At 43.2% G+C, this 25863-nt stretch overlaps 1 protein-coding gene and 1 pseudogene across 1 annotated transcript in view; one reads left to right on the plus strand and one right to left on the minus strand.

Annotated features, from left to right (window-relative positions):
• Positions 1 to 25863, minus strand: part of DGCR2 (DiGeorge syndrome critical region gene 2) — a 104277-nt gene that overhangs the window by 62982 nt on the left and 15432 nt on the right. The window contains exon 3 of the mRNA XM_077745924.1: positions 5318 to 5440. Within this exon, the coding sequence (XP_077602050.1) occupies positions 5318 to 5440 (123 nt within the window). The remainder of the gene's footprint in view (positions 1 to 5317; positions 5441 to 25863) is intronic.
• On the plus strand, positions 13005 to 13159 carry LOC144216549 (U2 spliceosomal RNA; annotated as a pseudogene).

Genomic DNA, 25863 nt, shown 5'->3' on the forward strand with positions numbered 1-25863 from the left:
TGTTGGTTGTTTTGGGGGGGGGGGGGGAAGCCTATATAATATCTAATATAGTCCAAAGAGCATATGTATATAACACATATTTAAGATATAAAGCCTAAAAATACAGTTGTGAGCCCCCCATCTCAATTCCCACCCTACTTAAGAACTCAAACATCAGTTGTAGGGTCATTTCTCCTGGTTTTATTCCTTTCTCTCTCTATCAGGGAGGAACCAGGAGCCCGAATTTTGCGTGTCACCATTTTGCCTTTTTTCTGTTTGTTTACCACGCATGTATACAGCCGTACTTAAGATAATGGTCACTTTGCTTGTCTTTATTGTGCTCTATATACTTTTTGGCAACTTGCCTTTGTCACCTATAGGCTGTCTTTAAGATCCATCGATGTTGCTGCAAGAACCTACCATTCACTCACTGTCGTTGGTCCATAATATGCCATTGTGTGAACAAAGACATTTGGGTTGTTTCCAAGATGTTTATTAGTAGGAAGGGTGTTGCAGAATTTCTCTAGAGTTCCCCCAAATGGAGATCATGGGTCAAAGAATACAAGAATGTTCGTCTTTGCAAGTTAATGCTGGCTTCCCAAAGCAGGTCCATCAATTTATCCTCCTCAACAGCAGCAGATTAAGATCCCCAAGCCACTCACATCCTCTCCAACACTCGGTTTTGTCATATGTCTTAATTTTTGCCAATCTAAGTAGCTATAAACTGGAATCTCACTGTAGCCTTGGAATACTAATGAGGCTGAGTATCTTTTTATACGTTTAACCACTGTTCTTACTTTTTCTGTGACATGCCTGTGTGTCTTTTGTCTGTGGGTAGGAGTTCTTTAAATGTGCTGGACTATATAATCCTTTATGGGCTATACATGTTGCAAATATACCCCCACTCCATGGCTTATCTGTTCATATCCTTACAGGTGCCTTTTGATAAAGGGAAGATCTTCATTTTAATCTGGTAAACTGGTCATTTTTACTTTAGAGTTGATATTTTTTGTGACTTCAAAACAAAACAAAACAAAAAACCCTTTCCTACCAAGGTCATAAAGGTATTCTAGACTATGTTCTAGAAGTTGTTCTTCAAATAATCTGAAACTGATTTTTCTGTACGTTGTGTATGCATTCTTTCCCGAGTGTCACACACTATGTACTGAGGAGCCTATCCCCTGCCCTTTGATCCGTAACTCTACCTCTGCCATATACCATTTCTCGGGCCTGTGTCTGACAGCTCTGGCCTACCTGTGCTTCCCTGAGCCAAAGTAAAGTCAGTCTTGACATTGATCAAGCAACCGTTCATACCTTACTCTTCTTCGAAGTGTCCTACAATATTAGGACTTTATTCTTCCAAACACTTTAAAACCGACTTGGCACATTTCCCAAAATACCCTTTGGAGATACACCGAATCCACAGATCAGCTTAAGAACAGGCCACTTTACCATATTGAGTCTTCCTAGCCAAGAAAATCCTGTGTCTGTTTATTCAAATCTTCTTTAATGTCTCTTAATAAAGTTGTACATTTTTCTCCATTTAAAAATTTTATGCATCTTATGTTAGTTCCCATTTACATCAAATACGAATCAGTCAAAAGAACAGAAACCATGCTAGGTATTTCAAAAACAGAGGAGTTTAATACAGGGAATTAGGTCCTTTCAGAACAATCGAAAAGGCTGGAGTGTGCATAAAAGTGAGCCACCTCTAACCTTCCCTTTCACCTCTGGAGTTGTAGTCCAGAGTTAGGAAGCTGTCCACAGGACAGGAAACGACAGAAAAGCTCTGCCAGTCTCACAGCTGTTTTGCAGCCCTGCAATGGCCAGCCAGAGGAAGAGGTGGAAACGCTGCACTTCCTCACCTGGGGCTAAGCCCATGCACCAACACCATGGCAAGAGGAAAGAGGAGCCCACCTCCCTTCTACCTTGCAAACTTCATGGTGGAATCTCATGGGCCAACTGATACCCAGAGTATGGTGGTAGTGGGGTCTGAATGTGATAGCCCCAGCCTTGCAGCCGCTGAAATGCAGGCCATGTATTGAATGCCCAGACTATATCCAGCATACCACCCGTTTCCTATCTTCCCCAAACATGCTGAAATTACTGGTCTACTGTCACATCTTTTCCCATTTTCGTTGTCCCTGTGGTTTTATGTTGCTTATACTCTTTCACTAAAATTTTAGCAGGCTTTCAGCAGGACGATGAAATAATCTTGTGTGGTCTCTCCACAAGTCCTGAAGTTCAAAAACCTGACCAAGTGTGGCTAAGGCTTTGCTCAGGTTTACTTAAACTCTCCCCATATACAGGAAGGCCACAGCAAAGGTAGTTATCAGCTAACTCCCTGTCCACACTCCCCTCCCCACACACGAAGATTTTTCTTTCTTTCTTTTTTTTCCAGTAAGGGGGAATGTTAATGAGGATTTCACATACTCATGATGTTTTTTAAAAATTAATTTAAAAAAATAAACTAGAAAGAAATATGGCACAATTTCAGCACTTATTGATTTAGGGGAGTGAGAAACAAGCATTATATTATTCTTCGTATATTTTGACAATTTTCATTTCTCAGAATTTCAACTTTAAGAATAGAAATCAAAGCTTATCCCCTACCTGGATTCAATGGTGTGGCACTACGTCACAGGACAGATGCAGTACCAGACCCAAGGGAAGGCCAGAAGTGAGCCTGGAGCTTGACAGCGCCTCAGCCCTCTTATCTCCCCCCAAACACTCCTCGGCCCCATCAGGCTTCCGGGAGTGCCATGCTCATCATGCCCTCAGTGGTTGGGGCCGGGACCATGTTAGCCACTCAGAACTCCGGTCTCCTGTTGGATAGGCTTTATTTCTCTTGTCTGGGAAGAACATATGGCAACGTATGAAACCTCAAATCAACACTGTGCTGAGCAGACTTGTGACCCTCTGTGCCAGACCATATGACCCAGAAGAGAAACCAAATCTAGTCCCTGCCTTTATCAAGTCCACAGCGAATGGAGAGATGAACAAGATGAGCTAGAGTGCCTACCACTGTTTTTGGGATCTATACAGCAGGGCAGTTACTGTGCCTCAGCAAGTAAGCTGTGCTTCCATTTTAAAGCAAACAAAGAATCATTTGTTTCTTTGTTCACAATATTCTCTAGGAGGCTGGATATGAAGTCTCACTCCGTAAGTCAAACCTGGGGAAGCTCCCAGTCACAACCACTGGTCCTCAACAGCCGACCAAACACGGAATATCAGCATCCCAAGCACTGAGGAGTTCATGCTCTCCGGGCTGGGATCAAAGGAAGGTGCAGGTGGGCTCCAGACATAGGGCTGTCCCAGAAGCTTCTGCCCCAGCTGCCACCATTCAAATTCATCTGGAAAGACAAGCACCTGACCACAGACATGCACAATCCAATGAACAGGTTCAAGGGATGATGGGGGGGTAGAGGGGGGGAATGCCCTCCAATGGCCATCTTCTCAGGCCAACTCAGTCTGACCAGACTACCTCTGTTTCTTATTTAGAACCCCCTTCAAAGAACTGTCTCCAGCTCAAATGTCACCTGTTTCATACCCTACTGGATCTCCCTGGTTGGAGCTAATTGGTTTTTCTTCAGTACCTAACCTAAGGAATTACAACACTCCTTCTATTTACCAAATGTTAAAAAGGACCTCCGTTCTAGACCAGGTCACACTTAAAAAGAGGACAGGATTCCTGTTCTGAGAGAGGTCTAGAAGGAAAGACCAAGCATGGGTACAGGTAATGGTGAGTATTACCAGTGGTTTGGGCCTCTTGGGTGGCTCAGTCGGTTAAGCATCTGACTCTTGATTTTGGTTCACATCATGATGTCACAGTTGTGAAATCAAGCCCTGCATTGGGCTGCACACTGAGCATGGAGTCTGCCTGAGACTCTCTCTCTCCCTCTCTTTTTGCCCCTCCTCTGCTTTAATGCGGGCGAATGCAGGCACTCTTTCTCTCTCTCAAAATAAATAAATAAAAATTAAAAGAAGAATTACCAGTGGGGTTCTAGATGCTGTCAGAGGGAAGGAGCAGGTGCTAGTAGAAGCCAACCTCCAGCTGGAGGACTCAGAGATGCCTGCTTGTTGTGGTATCATCCGAGCCAAGCCCTGAAGGAGAGGCAGGATCTGTCCACATGAAAACAGAACGAGAGAATCCCAGGAAAAGAGCAGGCATGCATGAAGCATGTGGCTAGAAAATTCTTCATGGGGTGGACACAAGAAGTGCTACCCACAAGCAGCTGAGCCACTAAAGGGAATAGAGCAATAAATCAGGTTGGCAACATAGAACCAAACCACACTGTCAAGAAGTTTAAATGCCAGACCAAAGTTATTAGGTCTGAGATTCTCAAGCTAAAATAAGACACAGCCTCTTCTTAGGGGCTTTATCGGTACCACCTAGGTCTTAAGCAAGTATGTGTGTGTGTGTGTGTGTGTGTGTGTGTGTGTGTGTGTGTGCATTTGTGTCTCCCCCACATACACTCATGAGTAGATGAAAGACACTACCACCTCCCACCCCCAAGAGAACCAGAGATGTAGCAAACACCATTACTCATGGGTGTGTTAGGCTCCCTGAAGGTGCTGGGACAAAAAGCAAGCGGAGAAGCAACAATTTAGACTTTCTGTGGCATTTGCATAGATCTTCAGGAGCTCATACACCCCCAAGAGAAAACCCCCAAGTGAAAGATTACTAGGGACTGTGTGAGGAGGATGGGTTGGCAGAGCCAAGGCCAGTCCAAATGACCCTCAGGATTTGAGCCAGGTCTCAAAAGGCACCCACCTCCAGAGCCAGGCACAGGGGAGGCAAGAGGGCAGCACACTTCAGGGGCACTGCTCTTGGGGCCAGCACTGCCTTCTGAAATGTGGCATCCTTGGCACCCCTCTTGCCTCACCCCAGCCCCAACCCTGTCATCTTGCAAGTTCTTGGATGCCCCGTGTGGGGCATCTATTTTTAAAAACAAGAGAAAGGGGGTGCCTCAGTGGCTCAGTCAGTTAAGCATCTAACTTCGGCTCAAGTCATGATCTTGCTGTTCATGGGTTCGAGCCCTGCATCAGGCTCTGTGCTGACAGCTCAGAGCCTACAGCCTGCTTCAGATTCTGTCTCCCTCTCTCTGCCCCTCCCCTATTCATGCTCTCCCTCTCTCTCTCAAAATTAACATTAAAAAAATTTTTTTTTAAAAAGCAAGAAAGAGTGAGAGGAGAGGGTCGGCTCAACATAACCTTCCAGTGAGTGGAGACAGCACAGGCTGCAAGGGACACCATCCCCTACCTCTCAGAGAAACACAATCACACAGCTGTCATGGAGAGGTGGGGCAACAGGCGTCCGCCTATCTGACACACTCACCTGGACAGTCGGCTTCGTCGCTCTCATCCTCACAAGTCACCCAGCCGTCACACTGCCAGGGGAGGGGGATGCACTGGATGGCGCCACTGCGACAGGCAAACTGCCCTGGGTTGCACCGCAGCTCTGTGGAACCAAAGGGCAAGAGGCCATTGAGGAAGCGGCAGCAGCAGTGGAGATCTGTGACAGCCAGGTCTGCCACCACCCTGTCCTGCCAAGGCCCGGACCCATGAGCGTGGGCCCGACACAGGCAGCCTGCCCACAGCCTGTCTCCTCAGGGGCCTGCACGCGTGCCCCAAGGAGGAGCCAAGAGCTGTGCCCGACACAAGTCCCCAGAGCAATGCACCTCCAAGACATCGATCTCTACGCACCCCCTCAAATACACACTTGACACTTTTCTGCTCCAAGTCAGGCTCTGAACTAGACTACAGAGGTCACAAGAGGGCACAGACCTCTCACCTCCTGCGGGATTCTGGGTCAACAGGGAGAACACACACACACACACAGGATTCTGACAAAGAGCAAATCAGTAGGGAGCACCAAAGGAGTGCTCAAACATGAAGGAAGGAGACACTGCCTGCATCTGAGGGGCTCTGGAATCCTTAAAGAAGGTGGATGTAAACAGAGTCCCCAAGGTAGGTTGACCATTTCAGTAGACATATCTGATGTAGGAAAAGAGCATCCCAGGAAAAGTTAAGACTTACGGAACTATCACAGGGCATGAAAATATGCCAAATAGACTGTGTGAGCTGACAAATGGGGAATCACTGGTGATACGATCAGAAATATAAAAGGGGTCAGACTGTGGAGACTCTGACCTTTACTAAGAACACTGTAGAGAGCCATAGGTTATTTAGTCAGTTAAGTAACATGACAATACCTGTGTTTTAAGCAAGGTAGAACTAGCAATAATTTAATTATAATAGGGGTACCACACAAAAAATATTAAATATTTCAGCAAAGTAAGGGCTTGAGCTCAGGCAGGGTCGGCAAATTACAGCTCACAAGCCAACTCCTGCCCTTCCCACTTGTTTTTTAAATAAATAACGTTTTATTGAAACACAGCCACAAATATGTATTGTCTGTGGCTGCTGTTGAGCTACAACAGCAGAGTTGTGACTAATGACTAAGAGAGACTAAATGACCTGCAAAGGCAAAAATATTTACTCTCTGGTCCTTCAAACCAGACCTGTGAAATGAGGTGACAGCTGCTCATGTACAAAGCTAAAATCAAGGAAAAGCACTGAGGTGTGAGGGATGAGGTCTTGCACACCAACCTGGTGACACAGGAAGAAGAAACAAAGCTCACTTATGAACAACAATACATGGCTATATCTGCTCCCTCTGTGGTCTTCCTTGTCCTGAAATCATTCCATTGAAATCCAGGAAGAACGAGGAACTATTCCCACTCCTGAGTCCCATTCCACCACTGCCCTAAGTAACAAGAGCCAATCATCACTCTAATTAACCAAGGAAGATGAACCCACCAAATTAGGTAGGACACCGACGCTAGGCCTGACCCCTCCCCTCACCACTACCCCCAGAGAGCTATATTGGGCACTGTGTGCCACAGTGTCAGTATGTTCAGGGGAGCCTCTTTGGAGTGCTCTGCAAAGAGGGACAACCCACATCCCCACCAGGGTCAGGAATACATCTGAGAGTCTTCCACTCTGAGGTGGGGATGGAAGACGGGCCAAAGACGGGAATTGGGAATCCAGCGTTCACTTCTCTCTGCCTACCATACACACTGTGGTAAATCAGTCCATCTAACCATAAGGAAATCTTTGTTAAATATATAACACTAACAAAATAGTCACAATGGTGTATATTTTGTAATGGCTTTCAGCCAAGATGGAGTTATAGGCATAATTATCCACTTGAAACAACTAGAGGGGGAAAGGACAACATGTAAGAAAATACCAGTTCTCCAGACACTGACATCAAACAACAAAGGATAGTGTCCCTGACCCTGAGCCAGGAAACATGAGGTGAGCCTTACTGCCTCAAGAACATTTCCAGACCACAAAGCCAGATGAGGAGTTCTGGGGGGGTGGGGGTGGGGTGCAGAAGACTCTTGGAGGTGAATGGATGCAGCTAATAACTGGGGAAAGCAAGGCAGGCAGCAATCATGGGACAGCTCCAAAGAGTCCTGGAGAGATGTTACGACTCCACAGATCTAGGGGCGCCCGGGTGGCTCAGTTGGTTAAGTGTCTGACTTTGGCTCAGGTCATGATCTCACAGCTAGTAAGTTCGAGCCCTGCATCTGGCTCTGTGCCGAAAGCTCAGAGCCTGGAGCCTGCTTCAGATTCTGTGTTTCCATTTCTCTCTGCCCCTCCTCTGCTCACGGTCTGTCTCTTTCTCTAAAATAAATAAACACTAAAAAAAAAATTAAAATTTTTTTTAAAATTCATTCCCCTCAGGGAATGAAGTAGAGTACTGATCAGTGTGTGGCATGAGGAAACTACCCCAGGCGGGGGAGAAAACTACCCTATAGAATAACAGGGAAACAGTAACTGAAGTTCAGCAGGACCACAAACAGCACATGTTCTTAGGAGCCAGACTGGAAAACCTGTGGGGTATTGAGTAACTTCACTCAGAAGAGTCCTGTCTCATTAGTGGAGAAAAATTAACTCCAGACTAAAAGCAGCCTAACAATGATTAAAAGCAAGAGCTGAAAGGATCAAGTTGTTTCCAAGTAACATCCTAGAACAAAGCTCAAGAATACTTATAGGAATGCAAAAATACACAACAACCAAAAAAGGTAAAATTCACCAAGTGTGGCATTCAATAAAAAATTACCAGACAGGGGCGCCTGGGTGGCTTAGTCGGTTAAGCGTCCGACTTTCGCTTGGGTCATGATCTCGCAGTTCATGGGGTCGAGCCCAGCGTCGGGCTCTGTGCTGACTGCCAGCTCAGAGCCTGGAGCCTGTTTCAGAGTCTGTGACTCCCTCTCTCTCTGACCCTCCCCTGCTCACGCTGTCTCTCTCTCTCTCCTAGAAATAAATAAAACATTAAAAAAAAATTTTTTTTTTTTAATTACCAGACACGGGGCGCCTGGGTGGCTCAGTCGGTTGGGTGTCCGACTTCCACTCAGGTCATGATCTCGTGGTTCGTGGGTTCGAGCCTCGTGTCAGGCTCTGTGCTGACAGCTAGCTCAGAGCCTGGAGACTGTTTCTGATTCTGTGTCTCCCTCTCCCTCTGACCCTCCCATGCTCATGCTGTCTCTCTCTCAGAAATAAATAAAACATTAAAAAAATTTTTTTTAAATTACCAGACATACAAAGAAACAGGAAATTATGAAAAATTGAAAAAAATTCAATCAAACTGACTCAGAAATGGTACAAGTGAGAGAGCAGACAAGGACATTAAAGTTATAACTGTGTCACAAATGCTCAAGAAGCTAGAAGAAAAATCAAACACATTAAGTAGATATGGAAGAGTTTAAGAAAGAAGCAAGCCCACTGCCTAGAGATGAAAACTATAAGCCCTAGGACAAACAGATTTAGTTTTACAGAGAACAGATGAGTGACTTGAAGACAACAATAAAAACTCTAAATTAAAACACCGGAGAAAACCAAAGAGGACATCCAGATGGCCAACAGACACATGAAATGATGCTCAGCATCCCTCCTCATCAGGGAAATACAAATCAAAACCACACTGAGATACCACCTCACGCTGGTCAGAGTGGCTAAAATGAGCAAATCAGAGGACTCTAGATGCTGGCTTGGATTTGGAGAAGTGGGCACCCTCCCACACTGCTGATGGGAATGTAAACTGGTACAGCCCCTCTGGAAAACAGTGTGGAGGTTCCTCAAAAAATTAACAATAGAACTCCCCTATAATCCAGCAATAGCACTGCTAGGAATTTACCCAAGAGATACAGGGGTGCTGATGCCTATAGGGGCACATGTACCCCAATGATCATAGCAGCACTCTCAACAATAGCCAAAACATGGAAAGAGCCTAAGTGTCCATCAACTGATGAATGGATCAAGAAGATGCAGTTTATCGACACAATGGAATACTACATGGCAATGAGAAAGAATGAAATCTGGCCATCTGAAGCAAAGTGGATGGAACTTGAGGGTGTTACGCTGAGCGAAATAAGTCAGGCAGAGAAGGACAAATATCATATGTTTGCACGTATAGGAGGATTAGGAGGAACTTAACAGAGGACCATGAGTGAGAAGAAGGGGAAAAACAGTGGGGGAGAGGGAGGGAGGCAAACCATGAGAGACTCTTGAATGCTGAGAACAAACTGAGGGCTGATGGGGGTGGTGGGGAGCGAAAGGGGGATGATGGGCATGGAGGAGGGCACTTGTGGGGATAAGCATGAGGTGTTATATGGAAACCAATTTAAAATAAACTATTTTTAAAAAATAAAATAAAACTTAACAAGAACTGCTTGAGAGTCTTTAAAATAACTAACTAACTAACTAAATAAATAAATAAATAAATAAAACACAGGAGAAAAAAGGTGGAAAAAAAGAACTGTGAGCTCTGAGACACATGGATGGGGGTTGGGAGAGGAATGACAGAAAAAATATTTGAAGAAACAATCGCAAAAAACTTCCCAATGTGATGAAAACCCGTAAGTCCAAGTCACTCAGTGAACCCTAAACATAAGAAGTAGAAAGAAGAATACGCCAAGCCAAATCATGATTAAATTGCTTAAAACCAGTGATAAAGAGAAAATCTTGAGTAGCCAGAGAGAGATGCCTAGGTGGCTCAGTTGATTAAGTGTCCAATTCTTGAATGTTCAGCTCAGGTCGCAATCCCAGGGTGGTGAGCGTGATCCCGTAGGGAGCACTGAAGGCTGCTTAAAATATTCTCTTTCAAAAAAAAAAAAAAAAAATTCTCTTTCGGGGTGCCTGAGTGGCTTAGTCCAACTTCGGCTCAGGTCATGACTGCACGGTTTGTGACTTCAAGCCCCACTTCAGGCTCTCACTCTCAGCATCTAGCCTACTTTGGATCCTCTACCCCTCCCCTTGCTTGTGCATGCTCTCTCAAAAATAAATAAACATTAAAAAAAAATTCTCTCTTTCTCTCTGCCTGCACTCGCACACTGTCTCTCTCAAATAAAAAAATATTAAAAAAGAATAGTCAGGGGGGGTACCTGGGTAGCTCAGTGAGTTGAAACACCAACTTCGGTTCAGGTCACAACCTCACAGTTCATGAGTTCAAGCCCCACTTTGGGCTCACTGGTGTCACTGTGGAGCCCACTTTGGATCCTCTGTCCCCCTTCCTCTCTACCCCTCCCCTGCTCATGCTCTCGCTCTCAAAACTAAATAAAATATTAAAAAGAAAGAGAGTAACCAGAGGAAAAAGACATGGTCTGCATAGGAAAACAAAGATGATAGCAGATTTCTCATTAGAAACTTTACATGCTTGAAGGCAGTGGAGCAACATTTTTAAGTTCTGAAAACAAAGCAGTGAGTCATCTTAGAATTACTTAAAGCAAAAATGGAAGTAGAACTTTGACAACAACAACACAAAAGCTGGGAAGGGAAAAGCAGAAGCACACCATTTCAAGGCTTACACTACAGGAAAAGTCATGTCACATGAAGGTCAACTGCAGAAAGTTAAAGGTGATACCACTAAACCTTCACAAGAGGTTTAACAAATAAGCCAATGAAGATGACAAAACCGAATAAAAACACTCAATCCAAAAGAAGGCAGAAGGAAAGAGAAAAGGAAACAAGTGGTACAAATAAAAAATAAATAACAAAGTGACAGATTTTAATTAATTTTGCCTAATCAAACAGATGAGGTGATCCAAACACCCCAGTTAAGGTTAAGAAACAAACCCACAAGACCCCATTACATATTGACTAAATGAAACCCACTTTATATAAGAATACAGATGGGGAAAACTAAAGAATGGAAAAAGATATACCATGCTAACACTGATCAAAAGAAAGCTGGAATAGCCAAATTAATATCACACAAAGTAGACTTCAGAGCAAATAATATTACCATGCATAAAGGTCATTAAATAATGACAAAAGACAAAATAATCCTAAATGTGTATGCATCTATAGCAGAGCTTTAAAATATGAAGGGACAACCACTGTAACTAAAAGACAGCTTCACAACCAGTTTTCCATCCCCTCTCAATAACTGATGGAGGAAGCAGACAAGAAATTCTCAAGGATACAGACAACCTGAACAACACTAACCAACATTACAGAACTCTCCAGCCAATGACAACAGAATACACTTTCTTTCCATAAGCATGTATAACATTTACCATAATAGATAATATTATGGGCCATAAAACAAGTTGCCAAAAAATTTATTATAACAATTCAAAAGCATTATAATGATTCATAGGTATGCTGTTTGACCACAACTGAATTAAATTACAAATCAACAGCAGAGAGATATCTAGAAAATCCCTCAACCATATGGAAACAACTGACACACTTCTAAATAGCCTATGGGTCAAAGAAGAAATAAAAAGGGAAATAAACATTTTAAATAGATGAAAATTTGTGGAATGCAACTAAAACAGTTCTCAGAGGCAAATGTACTGCATTAAACTCTTATCAGAAAAGGAAAAAAGTCTCAAATCAGTATCCCCAGCTTCTTAAGAAATTGGCAAAAGCAAAGCAAATGAAACCCAGAGTAAATAGAAAAGGAATAATGAAGATTGGAGTGGACAGAATATTAGATAAAATAATGAAAACAAAAGCTGTGTTTTTAGAAAATTAACACCATTAATAAACCTCTAGTCTGACTAACCAGGAAAAAAATTAAGAACACAAAATACCACTATCAGAAGAAAGGTGTCATGACTACAATTCCAGAAATATTAAAAAGTATAAAAAGGAATGAGAGAATAATAATAAGGCAATAGTACCAACAATTCTGTATCAGTAAGTTTGATAATTTAGATGAAATGAACAAATTCCTTAAAAGGCACAAACCACCAAACTTAGTCAAAAAAGAAATCAATAACCGGAATTACCTTATAGCACATAAGAAATGAACTTTTAATTAAAATCTTCACCCAAAGAAAATTCCAGGCCCAGATGGCTTCACTGGAAAATTCTACCACAGACTTAAGGAAGAAATAAGACCAATCTATACAAACTATTCCAGAAATTAAAGTATTTAAAATTACCTTAATGACAGCATCAAAAAAACAAAACAAAAACCAGGAAATACTTAGGGATAATTCTAATGACAGATGTACAAGTCCTATCTATATGTTGGAAATTACAGAATATTGCTAAGAGAAATTTTTTATTTTTTTTTATTTTTTTTATTTTTTACTTTTTAAATGTTTTATTTATTTCTAGGAGAGAGAGAGAGAGAGAGAGAGAGAGAGATAGCGTGAACAGGGGAGGGTCAGAGAGAGAGGGAGTCACAGACTGAAACAGGCTCCAGGCTCTGAGCTGGCAGTCAGCACAGAGCCTAACGTGGGGCTCGAACCCACGAACCGTGAGATCATGACCTAAGCAAAAGTCAGACACTTAACCGACTAAGCCACCCAGGCGCCCCAAGAGAAATTTTTTAAATACTTAACCCATGGGGACATACGAAGTATTCATGGACCAAGAGACCTAACGTTGTTAAGATACCTATTCCCCCGACATTCATCTACAGATTCAACACAATCCAAATCAATATCCAGCAGGCCTTTTTCTAAAAATTGACAAACTGACTCTAAAATTCATATGAAATTGCTTCTCAGCCTTTTGGCTAAGATCAAGTATAGTATCTGTTCTTATCAGTTTAAAATTCATATGAAAATGCAAAGGACTTAAAATAGCTAAGACAATTTTGAGAAGGAAGAACAAAGTTGGAGGACTTACACTATTTGATTCCAAGACTTATTGTAAAGGTACAGTAACCAAGACACTATGCCATGAGCATCAAAGACAGTCATTAAGATCAATGGAACCAAAACAGAGTACAGAAATAGGCCCACATATGTGGACAAGAGATTTACAACCAAGGTATAGTACCAAGGCAATTCCCTAGGGAAGGAACAGTCCTTTCAACAAATGGTCCTGGAAAAACTAACTGGATATCCATCAAAAAATAAAGAAGGAGGGGCGCCTGGGTGGCTTAGTCGGTTGAGCGTCCGACTTTCGCTTGGGTCATGATCTCGCGGTTCGTGGGTTCGAGCCCCGCGTCGGGCTCTGTGCTGACTGCCAGCTCAGAGCCTGGAGCCTGTTTCAGTCTGTGACTCCCTCTCTCTCTGACCCTCCCCTGCTCACGCTGTCTCTCTCTCTCTCCTAGAAATAAATAAAACATTAAAAAAAAATAATAAATAAAGAAGGAAGAATGAAGGAATTCTGATCCATTCCTTGTACCAAAAATTAACTCAAAATAGATTACAGATGTAAACCCATAAAACCTTGATATGAAAACATCGGAAAAATCTTTTGTGACCTGGGGTTCGGCCAAGATTTCTTCAATACACGAAGCCAAAAAACAATCCCTAAAAGATAAAGTTGATATATTGGACTTCACCAAAACTGACGACTTTTCTTCTTCAAAAACACTGTTAAGAGAATGAAAAGACAAGTCACTCACATACTGTGAGAAAACATATGTAAATCAAGTATCTGATACGGGCTTGTATCCAGAATATATAAAGAGCTCTCAAATTTCACTAATAAGAAAACCCACACAATTGCAAAGTTGCAAAATATTTTAAAGGGTATTTAACCGAAGAAGGCACACAGATGGTAAATAAGCACATAAAAGATGCTCATCATTAGTCATTAAGGAAATACAAATTAAAACCTAATGAGATACCATTACATACTTATTAAAATAGCTAAAATTAAAAAGAATGACGATACCAAGTGTTGGCAAGTATGTGAAGTAACTGGAACCCTGCTAAATTGCTAATGGCAATGCAAAATTGTACAACTACTTTGGAAAACAATTTGACAGGGATGCCTAGGTGGCTCAGTCAGTTAAGTTTCCAACTTCGACTCGGGTCATGATCTCATGGTTCATGAGTTCAAGTCCCATGTCAGGCTCTGTGCTGACAACTCAGAGCCTGGAGCCTGCTTCAAATTCTGTCTCCCTTCCCTTCTTCCCCTCCCTCATTTGCACTCTGTCTCTCTCTCTCAAAATTAAACATTAAAAAAAACTTTTAAGAGTAATTTTATTTGTAATAGCCAAAAGCTGGAAACCCAAATGTCCAAAATAAGTGAATAAACAAATTCCAGTATCGCCACAAAGCAGACTACTTACTCAGCAATAAAAAGGAATGAATCATTGATACACGCGGAAACAGGTTTTTTTTAAAAACAGCAGTCAGCTACAGGGGCACCTGCGTGGCTCAGTCAGTTAAGCATCCGACTTCGGCTCAGGTCATGATCTCGTGGTTCAGGAGTTCAAGCCTTGCATTGGGCTCTGTGCTGACAGCTCGGAGCTCAGCGCCTAGAGTCTGCTTTGGATTCTATGTCTCCCTCTCTCTCTGTCCCTCCCCTGCTTGTGCTCTGTGTGTGTGTGTGTGTGTGTGTGTGTGTGTGTCTCACTCTCAAAAATAAATAAACATTAAAAAAAAAAAAAAGGGCAGCCAGCTACAGAGTTTTTGCCCAACCCTGTCCTAGAGTGTATGTGTAGGGATAAATCTTTACCCTCCACCCAATACCCAACACTCAGCTCTGTGGGACATTCACTAAATGTCAAAGATCTTCTTCCTCAATTCTTTAAGTTGATAACAAAGTGTCATCAGTTCTCTCATATCTGCGGGGAAGGTTCTCTCCCTTCCTGATTCACCTGTAGTGCACGGGCTCTTCAGACAGCAATCCAACGGGTGAGTCACTGTTTAATACGTGTGAATCACTCACATGAAAAATATTTACCAAGCGTCACTTTGTGTCAGGCAACTCTCCTGGGCCAGAGTGGTAAATAAAGCAGGTAGACCCAGGACATGACAGAGCTTGCTCTGTATGGTGGAGACTGACACACAGTTGCTTGTGGCCATGGATTCTGATGGGTCTCACCGGCATTACTCTAGCTACAGATCAACATTCCTTCTCCTTTTCTTCTTCAATATCCTCTCAAGTGCCTTTGTAAAGCATCTAGCACAATTTCTGCCACATCTAAAGTTGCTCAAAAATAGTCACCCCCTCTTCCCACTACTGCCTTTTGCCAAGGTCCTGCCCCCAGCTTTTTCTTGTAATGCCTGTCTCCTGGCCGTAAAACGGGAGACACAGGCAAGCTCCTCCTACCCAGTGGATTGTTGACACTTTTCAAAATAAGCAATGTCTTAACCATGTAAGTGCAAGGCCACAGTACCAAAATAAACACTTCTTTCTCATTAAGCAGTTCTCAAAAGTTTTCATTCACAAATCCCTTTAATGCTTAAAATTTCTGAGGACCCCAAAGACATTTAGTTTATGTGGGTTATATCTACCAACGTTCACTGTATCAGAAATTGAAACTGAGAAATTTTGTTTTTTTGTGTTTATTTGAGAGTGCATGCAAGTGGGGAAGGGGCAGAGAGAGAGGAAGAGAGAGAATCCCAAGCAGGCTCTGGGCTGTCAGCCCACAGCCTGATTCAGGACTCAATCTCATGAACCATGAAATCATGACCTGAGCTGAGATAAGGAGTTGAACGCTCAACCGACTGAGTCACCCAGCTGTGCCAAAACTGACAAATTTTGTAAACACAAGGTTCTCAAGCATACACTCAAAGAGGTTAAAACACATATGACCCAGCAATTCCACTCCTAGCTATATCCCCAAAAGAAGCGAAGGCAGGGAGACAGACACTGACATACACTGATGCTCACAGCAGCATTACTCACAATAGCCAAGACAACCCAAGATTTTACCAACAGATGAATGGATAAACAAGCTGTAGTAGATCTATTCAATGGAATATTATCAGGTCATAAAAAAGATGGAAATCCTGACACCATGGATGAACTTGGAGGACACTATGCTCAGCAAAACAAGCCACACACAAAAGGCTAAACTCTCTATGATTCCACTCATATTTAAAAAAATATTTTAATGTTTATTTTTGAGAAAGAGCAAGCAAGCACGAGTGGGGGAGAGCAGAGAGAGGGACACACAGAATCCGAAGCAGGCTCCAGGCTCTGAGCTGTCAGCACAGAGGCTCGNCGTGACCCATTAGCCATCAATCACGTCAAGTGGCCTCTGGAAAAGCCACTGCACACTGGTCAAAGAGGCAATGACATCTTGCTATTATTATGAAAATGATTTTGACCTCGCAGAGTCCCCAGAGACTCCTGGCCACACTGGGAGAGCTACTGCTTTATTTAAAGTATGTAACATTTGGGAATTACAGGATTCATGCCCCGTAGAAATTTAGAAGCCTCCACAATATAGATTCTTTCTCTGGATTCAATTTCTTCTTTGTCAGCAAGCCTTGGCCTCATTTTAAATTATGTAAGCTGAGCTGTCTCAAATTACTGTGTGAAATTTAGTATGCGGCTTTAATTGTTTGGAATTGATTTCTCCTCAACATCTGCCCACAGAGAAACAGAGGAAGACTGGGTACAACGGAAGCACACATGTCCACAGCCGTGTGGCTCAGGAAATCAAAAATTTCCAGCCAGGAAATGCAGGAGAGAATTCCATCCATCTCCTCCCACTGCCCACAGCCTGCTCCAGTGATCTGCACAGAGCGGAAGGGCATCCTCAGACGCAGCCCCCCACCCCCACCCCGGAGTGCCTGCCAGGGGACCAGGAGGCCCCAGTGTCCTAGCAGCCCCTCCCCCCCCCCAGGTGGGAGTGTGGCCTCCGTCAGATCGCTCCGCCATTCTTCCCTGGAAAAAGCAACAGCTGATTCCAGAGGGGCTGTCCCCTGGGTCTCATTCCACCCCTTACCCAGGGCAAGACAAGACAGAGGTATTTAGCTAGCACCACACTATACATCAGCGGCAGAGGGAAGAGGATCTGAAAATAAGGACCGGCTGGGCCCTGCCATGCAAGTGACAGGACAGCTCTAGGAGAACGGTTCCCCTGGGACACTGGGTCCTGTCCAGCACCACATCAGGAATTTGGTTCCCTGGCTGGAACTTGGGCCAGGCATGTCTGCTCTGTACACCTTCAGGAGGGGACAGAGACTACTGTCGACAACAAAGATCACTAAAAATACAAAACACAGGCCACTCCTTCAGAAGGCCTTCTGAAGAAGAGTCACCTGTGTCCTGAGGTAAGAGGGGAAGAATAAAGGGCTTCAATGAGACCTCAGGATGGGCAGCCATGTGAACCGCCAGAGACCATGGGGAAGGCCTACAGGCCAAGGGCGCAGCCTGGACAGGTGCTACCAAAGCAGGAAAGGAGCTCTCTGCTTGGCTGGGGCCCAGCAGGAGATTAAGACCAAAAAGTACTTCAGGGCAAGCTGGCTTCATGGGATGCACTATGGCTCCAGGAATGAACACTGCAAACAGTGGGGACCTTCATCAGAACACTGATTAGCAGCAGGACAGAAAATGCATCTGGGAGGGCAGATCTAGGAGATGAGGACAGCATTAGCAGGCAGTCAGAACGGTCCCCAAGAGATCATTCTAGAATAAACTGTGATCATACTACACACTCCTTGCCTTCTCTACAGAGTTCTAAATACCATTTGCCCTTTTGTGAGGCAAAAGGCCACGTCTAGCCTTCCTCCAACGACCCCTCCCCATTCAGGTACTTGGGATCCCTGGCTCAGCAGTTCCTACCGAACCCCCTGCAACCCCATTGGCCCTCGAAGTGGCTGATCCTTCATGGCCCCAGAGAGCTCGCCCGTAACCTCCCTGCTTCCTGGCACAATGCAGCAGTTCTTGGTTGCTGAAGTTTCATGTATCCCACCCTTTGGAACGATTCTGAAGCCCTCTCAAGAGGCAAAGGCTCTCGGAGGGCCTCAACTGGGGACAGGGAGGCTGTGAACAGGAAGCTGGGATGAGGGGCTTTGCACAACACAGCCTGCCGCTGGGCTCAGCACCAAAGCCCAGGTAAGGCTGCTGTTAATGGGAGGCCTGGGCACCCCTCGGCTCTGGCAGGCATTAGGGTTGGAGCAGGAAGGACAAGCATGTGAATGTCACACTCCAAGGAGCTCAGAGACCAGCTGACCCTGTGATTCTCACACACAACGGCCTAGTGTCCAAGAGGGAGTGGGATGTGTGTGGCTTGCGAAAACTACAGTAAGGAAGTTTTACTAGTAAAATTTAAATTAGGAAGGCCAGAGACTGCTATATTTATTGGAAAACCCATCTGATCTGCTCAGCTCACTTCACAAAAGGGCTGACCTGCCTGGCTCCATGTCCTATGGTAAGTTGACAGCAGCAGAACAGGAACCAGAAACCTGGCTCTAGCTCTTTCATGAAGATCTCTATCTCAAAGCCAACTTGGTTAAGAGGGAGTCAGGAACCAGGTGGGGCATCACAGCCATCCCAAATAGGACGCCCTGCATTCTGATTTGGGGCATGGCTAACCCATCCCTCCTCAGAGGGCTGGGCCCAAACTTGCTGATTCTGACCCATTTTCTCTTTGTGAAGACAGAAAACACAGACTTATGAAACGCAGTGCCTCCATGGAGGTCGGCAATACAAACCCCCAGGGACAAGGAATGTCTGATTGCTGCAGAGGGACCTGTGCAGGGCTGGACATATATCAAAATATTGTGGTTTTGAAATACAACCAAAATTCTATGATATGCCTTCCCAAATGCCAGTAGCTCCCTAGATAGGTGACCACCAAACCCATTTGCAAATAGCCCTGGGGCAGAAGGCGAATCACGGATAATCACCCTCAGTCAGCCCTCCACGGAGAGGAGAGACTCATCTGACTGCCGAATCTGAGCTAGGCCACCCCCTGCTCCTTCTGGCAGGGGCAGGCAGGTGACCCAGCTCTCCCGTGAGAGCCAACAGGAGAAGGGCTGCCAAACAAAGGGGAAGCCGCTTTTTCCTATCAGCCAAGGCGTCACAAGGTTGATGCCAGAGAACACCACATCAGTACAGTGACAAACTTCAATATTTATCTTTTATAAGTTGCAAGCATTTTCTACATCCAGGAGATGAAGTGACTTACTATTTTCTATCCACCCAACTGGGACACTGGTCCACCTGCCTTGCCTTGTCCTCCGGCTTCCGGAGGTAGATGTTTGGGGAAGAAGGCCCTGCTTAAAGTAAGCTATCTTAGAAGAGGAGGGAGAGACCCAATGGAAAAGAATGTGACTAGATAAGCTGAAAAAGGAAGGACAGGCAGAGTCACAAGGCATCTCTATTAAATGAATGACACTTTCAAGCAAAGAACAACAACCTGCAGTCTATATTTTATGGAGGTTGGGGTGGGGGTGGGGGTTTAAATTTGTGAATAAGATGAAGACAAGAGGGTGAGACAGGGCAGGAATAATAGCTATCTCACCTCTGATGTAAAATTTATTGGCAGTTTCTTCCACCACTCACACCACATTTTGATGACAACCATAGTACAACCAGTTCATTTCGAGAGAAACAACTGAAGCAAAATGAGATTCTTACATGTTCATTTTGCATGTGCCAGGCAGTGTGTCAAATGCCTCCAATACATTATTACATTGTTTTTAAGTTTCTTTATTTTGAGAGAGAGAGAGAGAGAGCGCGCGCACACTGGGGAGCACAGATAGGGGAGGGGCAGAGAAAAGGAGAGAGAATCCCAAGCAGGCTCTATGCTATCAGCACAGAGCCCATGATGCCACAACCCTGGGATCATGACCTAAGCCAAAACTAAGGGTTAGATGCTTAACTGACTGAGCCACCCAGGCACCCCCTATATTATTATATTTTAATCCTTAAGACAAATGTGCTAGCACTGCCTTGTGCCTCTGAGGGGCCAGGTGCTGTGCTAGATGCAAGCAAGAGGAGCAGAATAAGATATACAAGGTCTCTGCCTTCACAGAGTTCAAAGTTTGGTAATGAAGCAGAAGATCTTTACTACCTTGGGGCAGCCGTTCTTAGAGAAACAGAAAGAGCGAACCATAAAAGAAAAAACTGAAAACTTCAAAATTTAAAACTTATTTGATCAAAAGCTCAGTAAAGATACATAGATCAATGGAACAGAATACAGAGCCTAGAAATAGACCCACACAAATGTGGCCAACTGATTTTTTTTTTAACATTTATGTTTTTATTTTTGAGAGCGAGGGAGTGCAAGCGGGAGAGGGGCAGAAAGAGAGAGGGAGGCAGAGGATCCAAACCAGGCTCTGTGCTAATAGTAGCAAACCCAATGTGGGCTTGAATTCACAAACTGTGAGATCATGCCCTGAGACAAAGTCCGTTACTCAACCACTGAGCCACCCGGGCACCCCTGGACAATTGATTTTTGACAAAGGTGCAAAGACAACTCAATGGAAAAAAGAATCTCTCAGCAAGTGGTGGTGGGAAAAACACATTCACAAAACAAAAATGGAACCTCGAGCCATTCCTCACATAGGATATAGAAATTAACTCAAAACAGACCAAAGATTTACATGTAAAATCTAACACTATAAAACTTCTAGCAGAAAAAAATAAAATCTTTGTGAACCTGGGTTAGGCAAAATGCTAAAAGCATCTCTAAAAGCATGACCTATAAAAGAAAACAATGTTATAAACTGAAATTTGTCATAAAATCAGTGGTTGCCAGGTGGAAACCTCAATGTAGAAAGAGGTGCTAGGTATAAGGTGGCAGCATGTGGGAATTTGGGGGTGATGAACTGTGCTCTGCATCTTCAGTGTGAGATTACGTACATGACCACATCTGTCAAAGCTCAAAGAATGATATACCAAAAAGAAGAATTCTAGAGTACTAAATTAGGAAACACAGATCCTTTTCTTTTCTTTTGTAGTTTAATCATTTTTGAGACAGACAGAGCAGGAGTGGGGGAGGGGCGGAGAGAGAGGGAGACACAGAATCTGAAAGAGGCTCCAGGCACTGAGCTGTCAGCATAGAGCCTGATGCAGGGCTCGAACCCACAAACCGTGAGATCAAGACCTGAGCCAAAGTCAAACACTTAACTGACGGGGCCACCCAGGCGCCCCCAGACTCTTCTAAAGGTATGGATAAGCAGGGGTGCCTGGGTAGTTCAGTTGGTTAACTGTCCAACTCATTATTTTGGGTCAGGTCATGATCTCACAGTTTGTGAGTTTGAGCCCCACATCGGGCTCCATACTGAGGGTGCAAAGCGTGCTTGGGATTCTCTCTCTCCCCCTCTCTCTCTGCCCCTCCCCTGCTCATGCTCTCTCTGTCTCTCGGTCTCTCTCTCTGAAAAATAAAAATTAAAAAAAAAAGATTTGAACAGACACTTCTCAAAAGAAGATACATGAATGGCTAACAAGGACGTGAAAAAGCGTTCAACATCATCACTCACAGGGAAAGGCAATTAAAACCACAATAGGAACCACAAAATGAAAGGCTAAACTTAAAAAGTCTGACAACATAAAATGTTGGTGAGATTATAGAGCAACTGGAACTCTTACACAATACTGATAGAAATGTTAAGATAGCATAACCACTTTGAAAAAAACATCTGGCTGTTTCTCATAAAGTTCAATCTTCTATTCAACAAAGCACTAGAAGTCCTAGCTAGTACAATTAGGCAAAAAAAAAAAAAAAAAAAAAAAAAAAAAAAAAAAAAAACATCCNGAAAAAAAAAAAAAAAAAAAAAGAAAGAAAGAAATAAAAGACATCCAAATTGGAAAGGAAAAAGTAAAATTACTACTGTTTGCAGATGACACGATGTTATATGTTACGTCTAAAGATTCCACCAAAGGGGTGCCTGGGTGGCTCGGCTGATTAACCGTTTAACTTCAGCTCGGGTCATGATCTCACAGTTCATGTGTTCAAGCCCTGCATCGGGCTCTGTGCTAACAGCTCAGAACCTGGAGCCTGCTTCAGATTCTGTGTCTCCCTCTTTCTCTGCCTCTCCCACACTAACGCTCTGTCTCTCTCTTTCTCAAAAATAAAATAAACATTAAAAAAAATAAAGATTCCACCAAAAAAAAGTGTTAGAATGAATTCAACAGAGCAATAGGACACAAAAATCAACAAACTAAAATCAGTTGTATTTCTATACACTAACAATGAACATCTTGAAAAGGAAATTAAAAAACAATTCCTCTTACAAGAATATAGAAAAGAACAAAATACGTAGGAATAAACTTAACCCAAAGAGATGAAATACCAATATACAAAAAACTACAAAACACTGATGAAATTAAAAAGAACACAAAAAATGGAAAGATATCCTTTGTTCAGGGAATGGAAAACTTAAGATGTCACTATGACCCAAGCAATCTACAGATTCGATGCACTCCTTACCAAAATACCAATGATATTTTTGCCAAGATAGAAAAATCTTTATCTTAATATTAATATGGAATCTCCAATTACCCCAAATAGCCAAAACAATCTTGAGGAAGAAAAATAAAGCTGAAGGCCTCACACTTGCTGATTTCCAAACATCTTACAAAACTACAATAATCAAAACAGCGTGCTACTGGCATAAACACAGATATTTAAGCCAATGATATAGAATAAAGAGCCCTGAAATAAATCCACACATATATCGCCAAATGATTTTTGACAAGGGTTCCTAGATCATTCAATGAAGAAAGGACAATCTTTTCAACAAATAATGCTGGGACAATATCCATATACAAAAGAATGAACTTAAACTCTTACCTAACACTATGTACAAAAAGTAAATCAAAATGGATCAATGTAGGACCTAAAACAATAAAACCCTTAGAAGAAAATACAAGACAAAAGCTTTACAACATCGGATTTAGAAGTGATTTCTTAGATAAGATACCAAAGCACAGACAACAAAATCAAGAGTAGACAAAAAGAAACTTGATCAAACTTAAAGAAATAACAAAGTAAAAAGGCAACCTTACAGAATGGGGAAAAAAATCTGCAAATCATGTATCTGATAACGGATTAATATCCAACATATATAAAGAACTCTTACAATTCAACAAAACACAACCATCCAATTTAAAAATGGTCAAAGGACTTGAATTAGACATTTCTCCAAAGAAAATATATAAATGGCCAACATGATTGTGATAAGATGCTGAACATCACTAATCATTAGGGGAATCCAAATTAAAACTGTAACAAGGTATTACTCCATACCCTTTAGGATGGCTACTATCAAAATAAATAAATAGAAAATAACAAGTGTAGGGATACATGGGTGGCTCAGTCAGTTGAGTGTCCAACTCTTGATTTCAGATCAGGTCATGATCCCAGGGTCATTGCATCCAGCCCCATGTCAGGCTCCACGTGGAGCATGAAACCTGCTTAATATTCTCTCTCATTCTCATTCTCTCTCTCTGTCTCTCTCTCTCCCCCCACCCCATTCCTCTCCCCAACTTGGACATGCCCATGCTCTCTCACTCTCAAAAATTAAAAAAAGAAAGAAAATAAAATAACGAGCATTGGCAAGGATACAGAGAAATTAGAAGCCTTGTACACTACTGGTAGGGTTGTAAAATGGTGCAGTCACCATGGAAAATAGTGTGGAGTCCCACATTAAAAATAGAATTACCATATGATCCTCAATCCCAATTCTAGACATGTATCCAAAAGAACTGAAAACAGAATCTCAAAGAGATATTTATATGCCCATGTTCATCACAGCATTATTTACAGTAGTCAAGAGGCAGAAGCAACCTAAATGGCTCACGGATGAATGGATAAAGAAAATGTGGTATATTCATACAATCAAATATTATTTGTCTTAAAAAAGGAAATGCTGTCATGCCACAACATGGATGAACCTTGAAGACATGCTAAGTGAAATAAACCAATCACAAAAAGACAAATACTGTATGCTTCCAATAATATGAGGTTTCTAAAGTAGTCAAACTCTTAGAAAATAGAATGCTAGGGGCTGAGTTGAGGAGGAAGAGGGAAGTTGTTGTTCAGTGGGTAGAGTTCCAGCTTTGCAAGATGAAAAAGTTCAAGATCTGTTACACAACAGGGTGCATTTAGTTAAGACTACTGTACTCTACACTTAAAATGGTTAAGATGGTGTATTTTATGTGTTGTTTTTTTTAACCACAACTTGAAAATTAAACAAACAACCTAAACCTTATTTCCCTGGATACAGTTAACAATCCTCTAAGGTCAGTTATATTACTATCTCCACTTAGAGAAAACAAGATGAGGTCTCTTCATATCCCTCCTGGAGCCAGCTTCCTATGTGTAAAATGAGGGGACAATGGGTTGTACCTAACCCTCACCAACACAGATAAGACATGGAGAGATTTTAAAGTCAGAAGGGAGGGGCGCCTGGGTGGCTTAGTCGGTTAAGTGTCCGACTTTCGCTTAGGTCATGATCTCGCAGTTCGTGGGTTCGAGCCCCGCGTCGGGCTCTGTGCTGACTGCCAGCTCAGAGCCTGGAGCCTGTTTCAGTCTGTGACTCCCTCTCTCTCTGACCATCCCCTGCTCATGCTGTCTCTCTCTCTCTCTCTCTCTATCCTAGAAATAAATAAAACAAAACAAACAAAAAAAAAGAATTAAAGTCAGAAGGGAAATATTAACACCCAAAGAATTCCTGCAGGAAAGCAGCCTCTAAGTTTGAGGCACTCCAAAAGTAGACTGACAGTAAGGCCCAGGCATCAGAAAGGGATTTGCCCCAGTTCTTCCCTTAGGCCAGCTCAGTGGAGGCAAAGCTCTGACACCTGCTTGAACCCCCATAAGAGCTTATCATTATCATAAGCACAAAGCTTATCATTAATGAACCTCATTAAAGAATACTCAAGGGGCGCCTGGGTGGCTCAGTCGGTTAAGTGTCAGACTCCTGACTTAGGCTCAGGTCATGATCTCACAGCTCCTTGAGTTCGAGCCCTGCATCAGGCAATGTGCGGAGAGCTCAGAGCCTGAAGCCTGCCTCAGATTGTGTCTCTTTCTCTCTGCCCCTCCCCCACTTGTGCTCTGTGTGTGTCTCTCTCTCTCCCTCTCAAAAATAAACAAACATTGGGGCACCTGGGTGGCTCAGTCGGTTAAGCGTCTGACTTCGGCTCAGGTCATGATCTCACGGTTCATGGGTTCGAGCCCCACATTGGGCTCTGTGCTGACAGCCAGCTCAGAGCCTGGTGCCTGTTTCAGATTCTGTGTCTCCCTCTCTCTCTCTGCCCCTCCCCTGCTCATGTTCTGTCTCTGTCTCAAAAATAAACTATAAAAAAATTTTTCTAATAAAAATAAATAAATAAATAAATAAAATTTAAAAAATAAAAGTAGGGTTTATCCTTAGGGCTCACTAAGCTATTGTGCACCTAGTGCTCAGCAGATGCTCAGAAATGGGGGTGGGGTAGGAGGAGGATGGTGGTAGTGATAAGGATGACGACAAGGACAATACCGGTAGCAGCAGCTAAGAACCAAGGCCAGGGAATGCTGTCAGTTCCTGACAGGCCAAGCATAAAGCTGCCTGAAGGATATTCACGAGGATACAGTGGGCAGGTGAGATGGGGAGTTAGCACCGTGACACCAGTGGCCAAGCCTACGGGAGGAAGACAAGGAAAGCGGGTAGGCAAGGAGGTTCAAGTTGAAAAGTCAGGAAAGGCCAGGCAGAAAGAGGAGAAGGAACA

Source organism: Crocuta crocuta, unplaced genomic scaffold (assembly GCF_008692635.1).
Source record: "Crocuta crocuta isolate KB4526 unplaced genomic scaffold, BGI_CrCroc_1.0 scaffold344, whole genome shotgun sequence".
Taxonomy (NCBI): domain Eukaryota; kingdom Metazoa; phylum Chordata; class Mammalia; order Carnivora; family Hyaenidae; genus Crocuta; species Crocuta crocuta.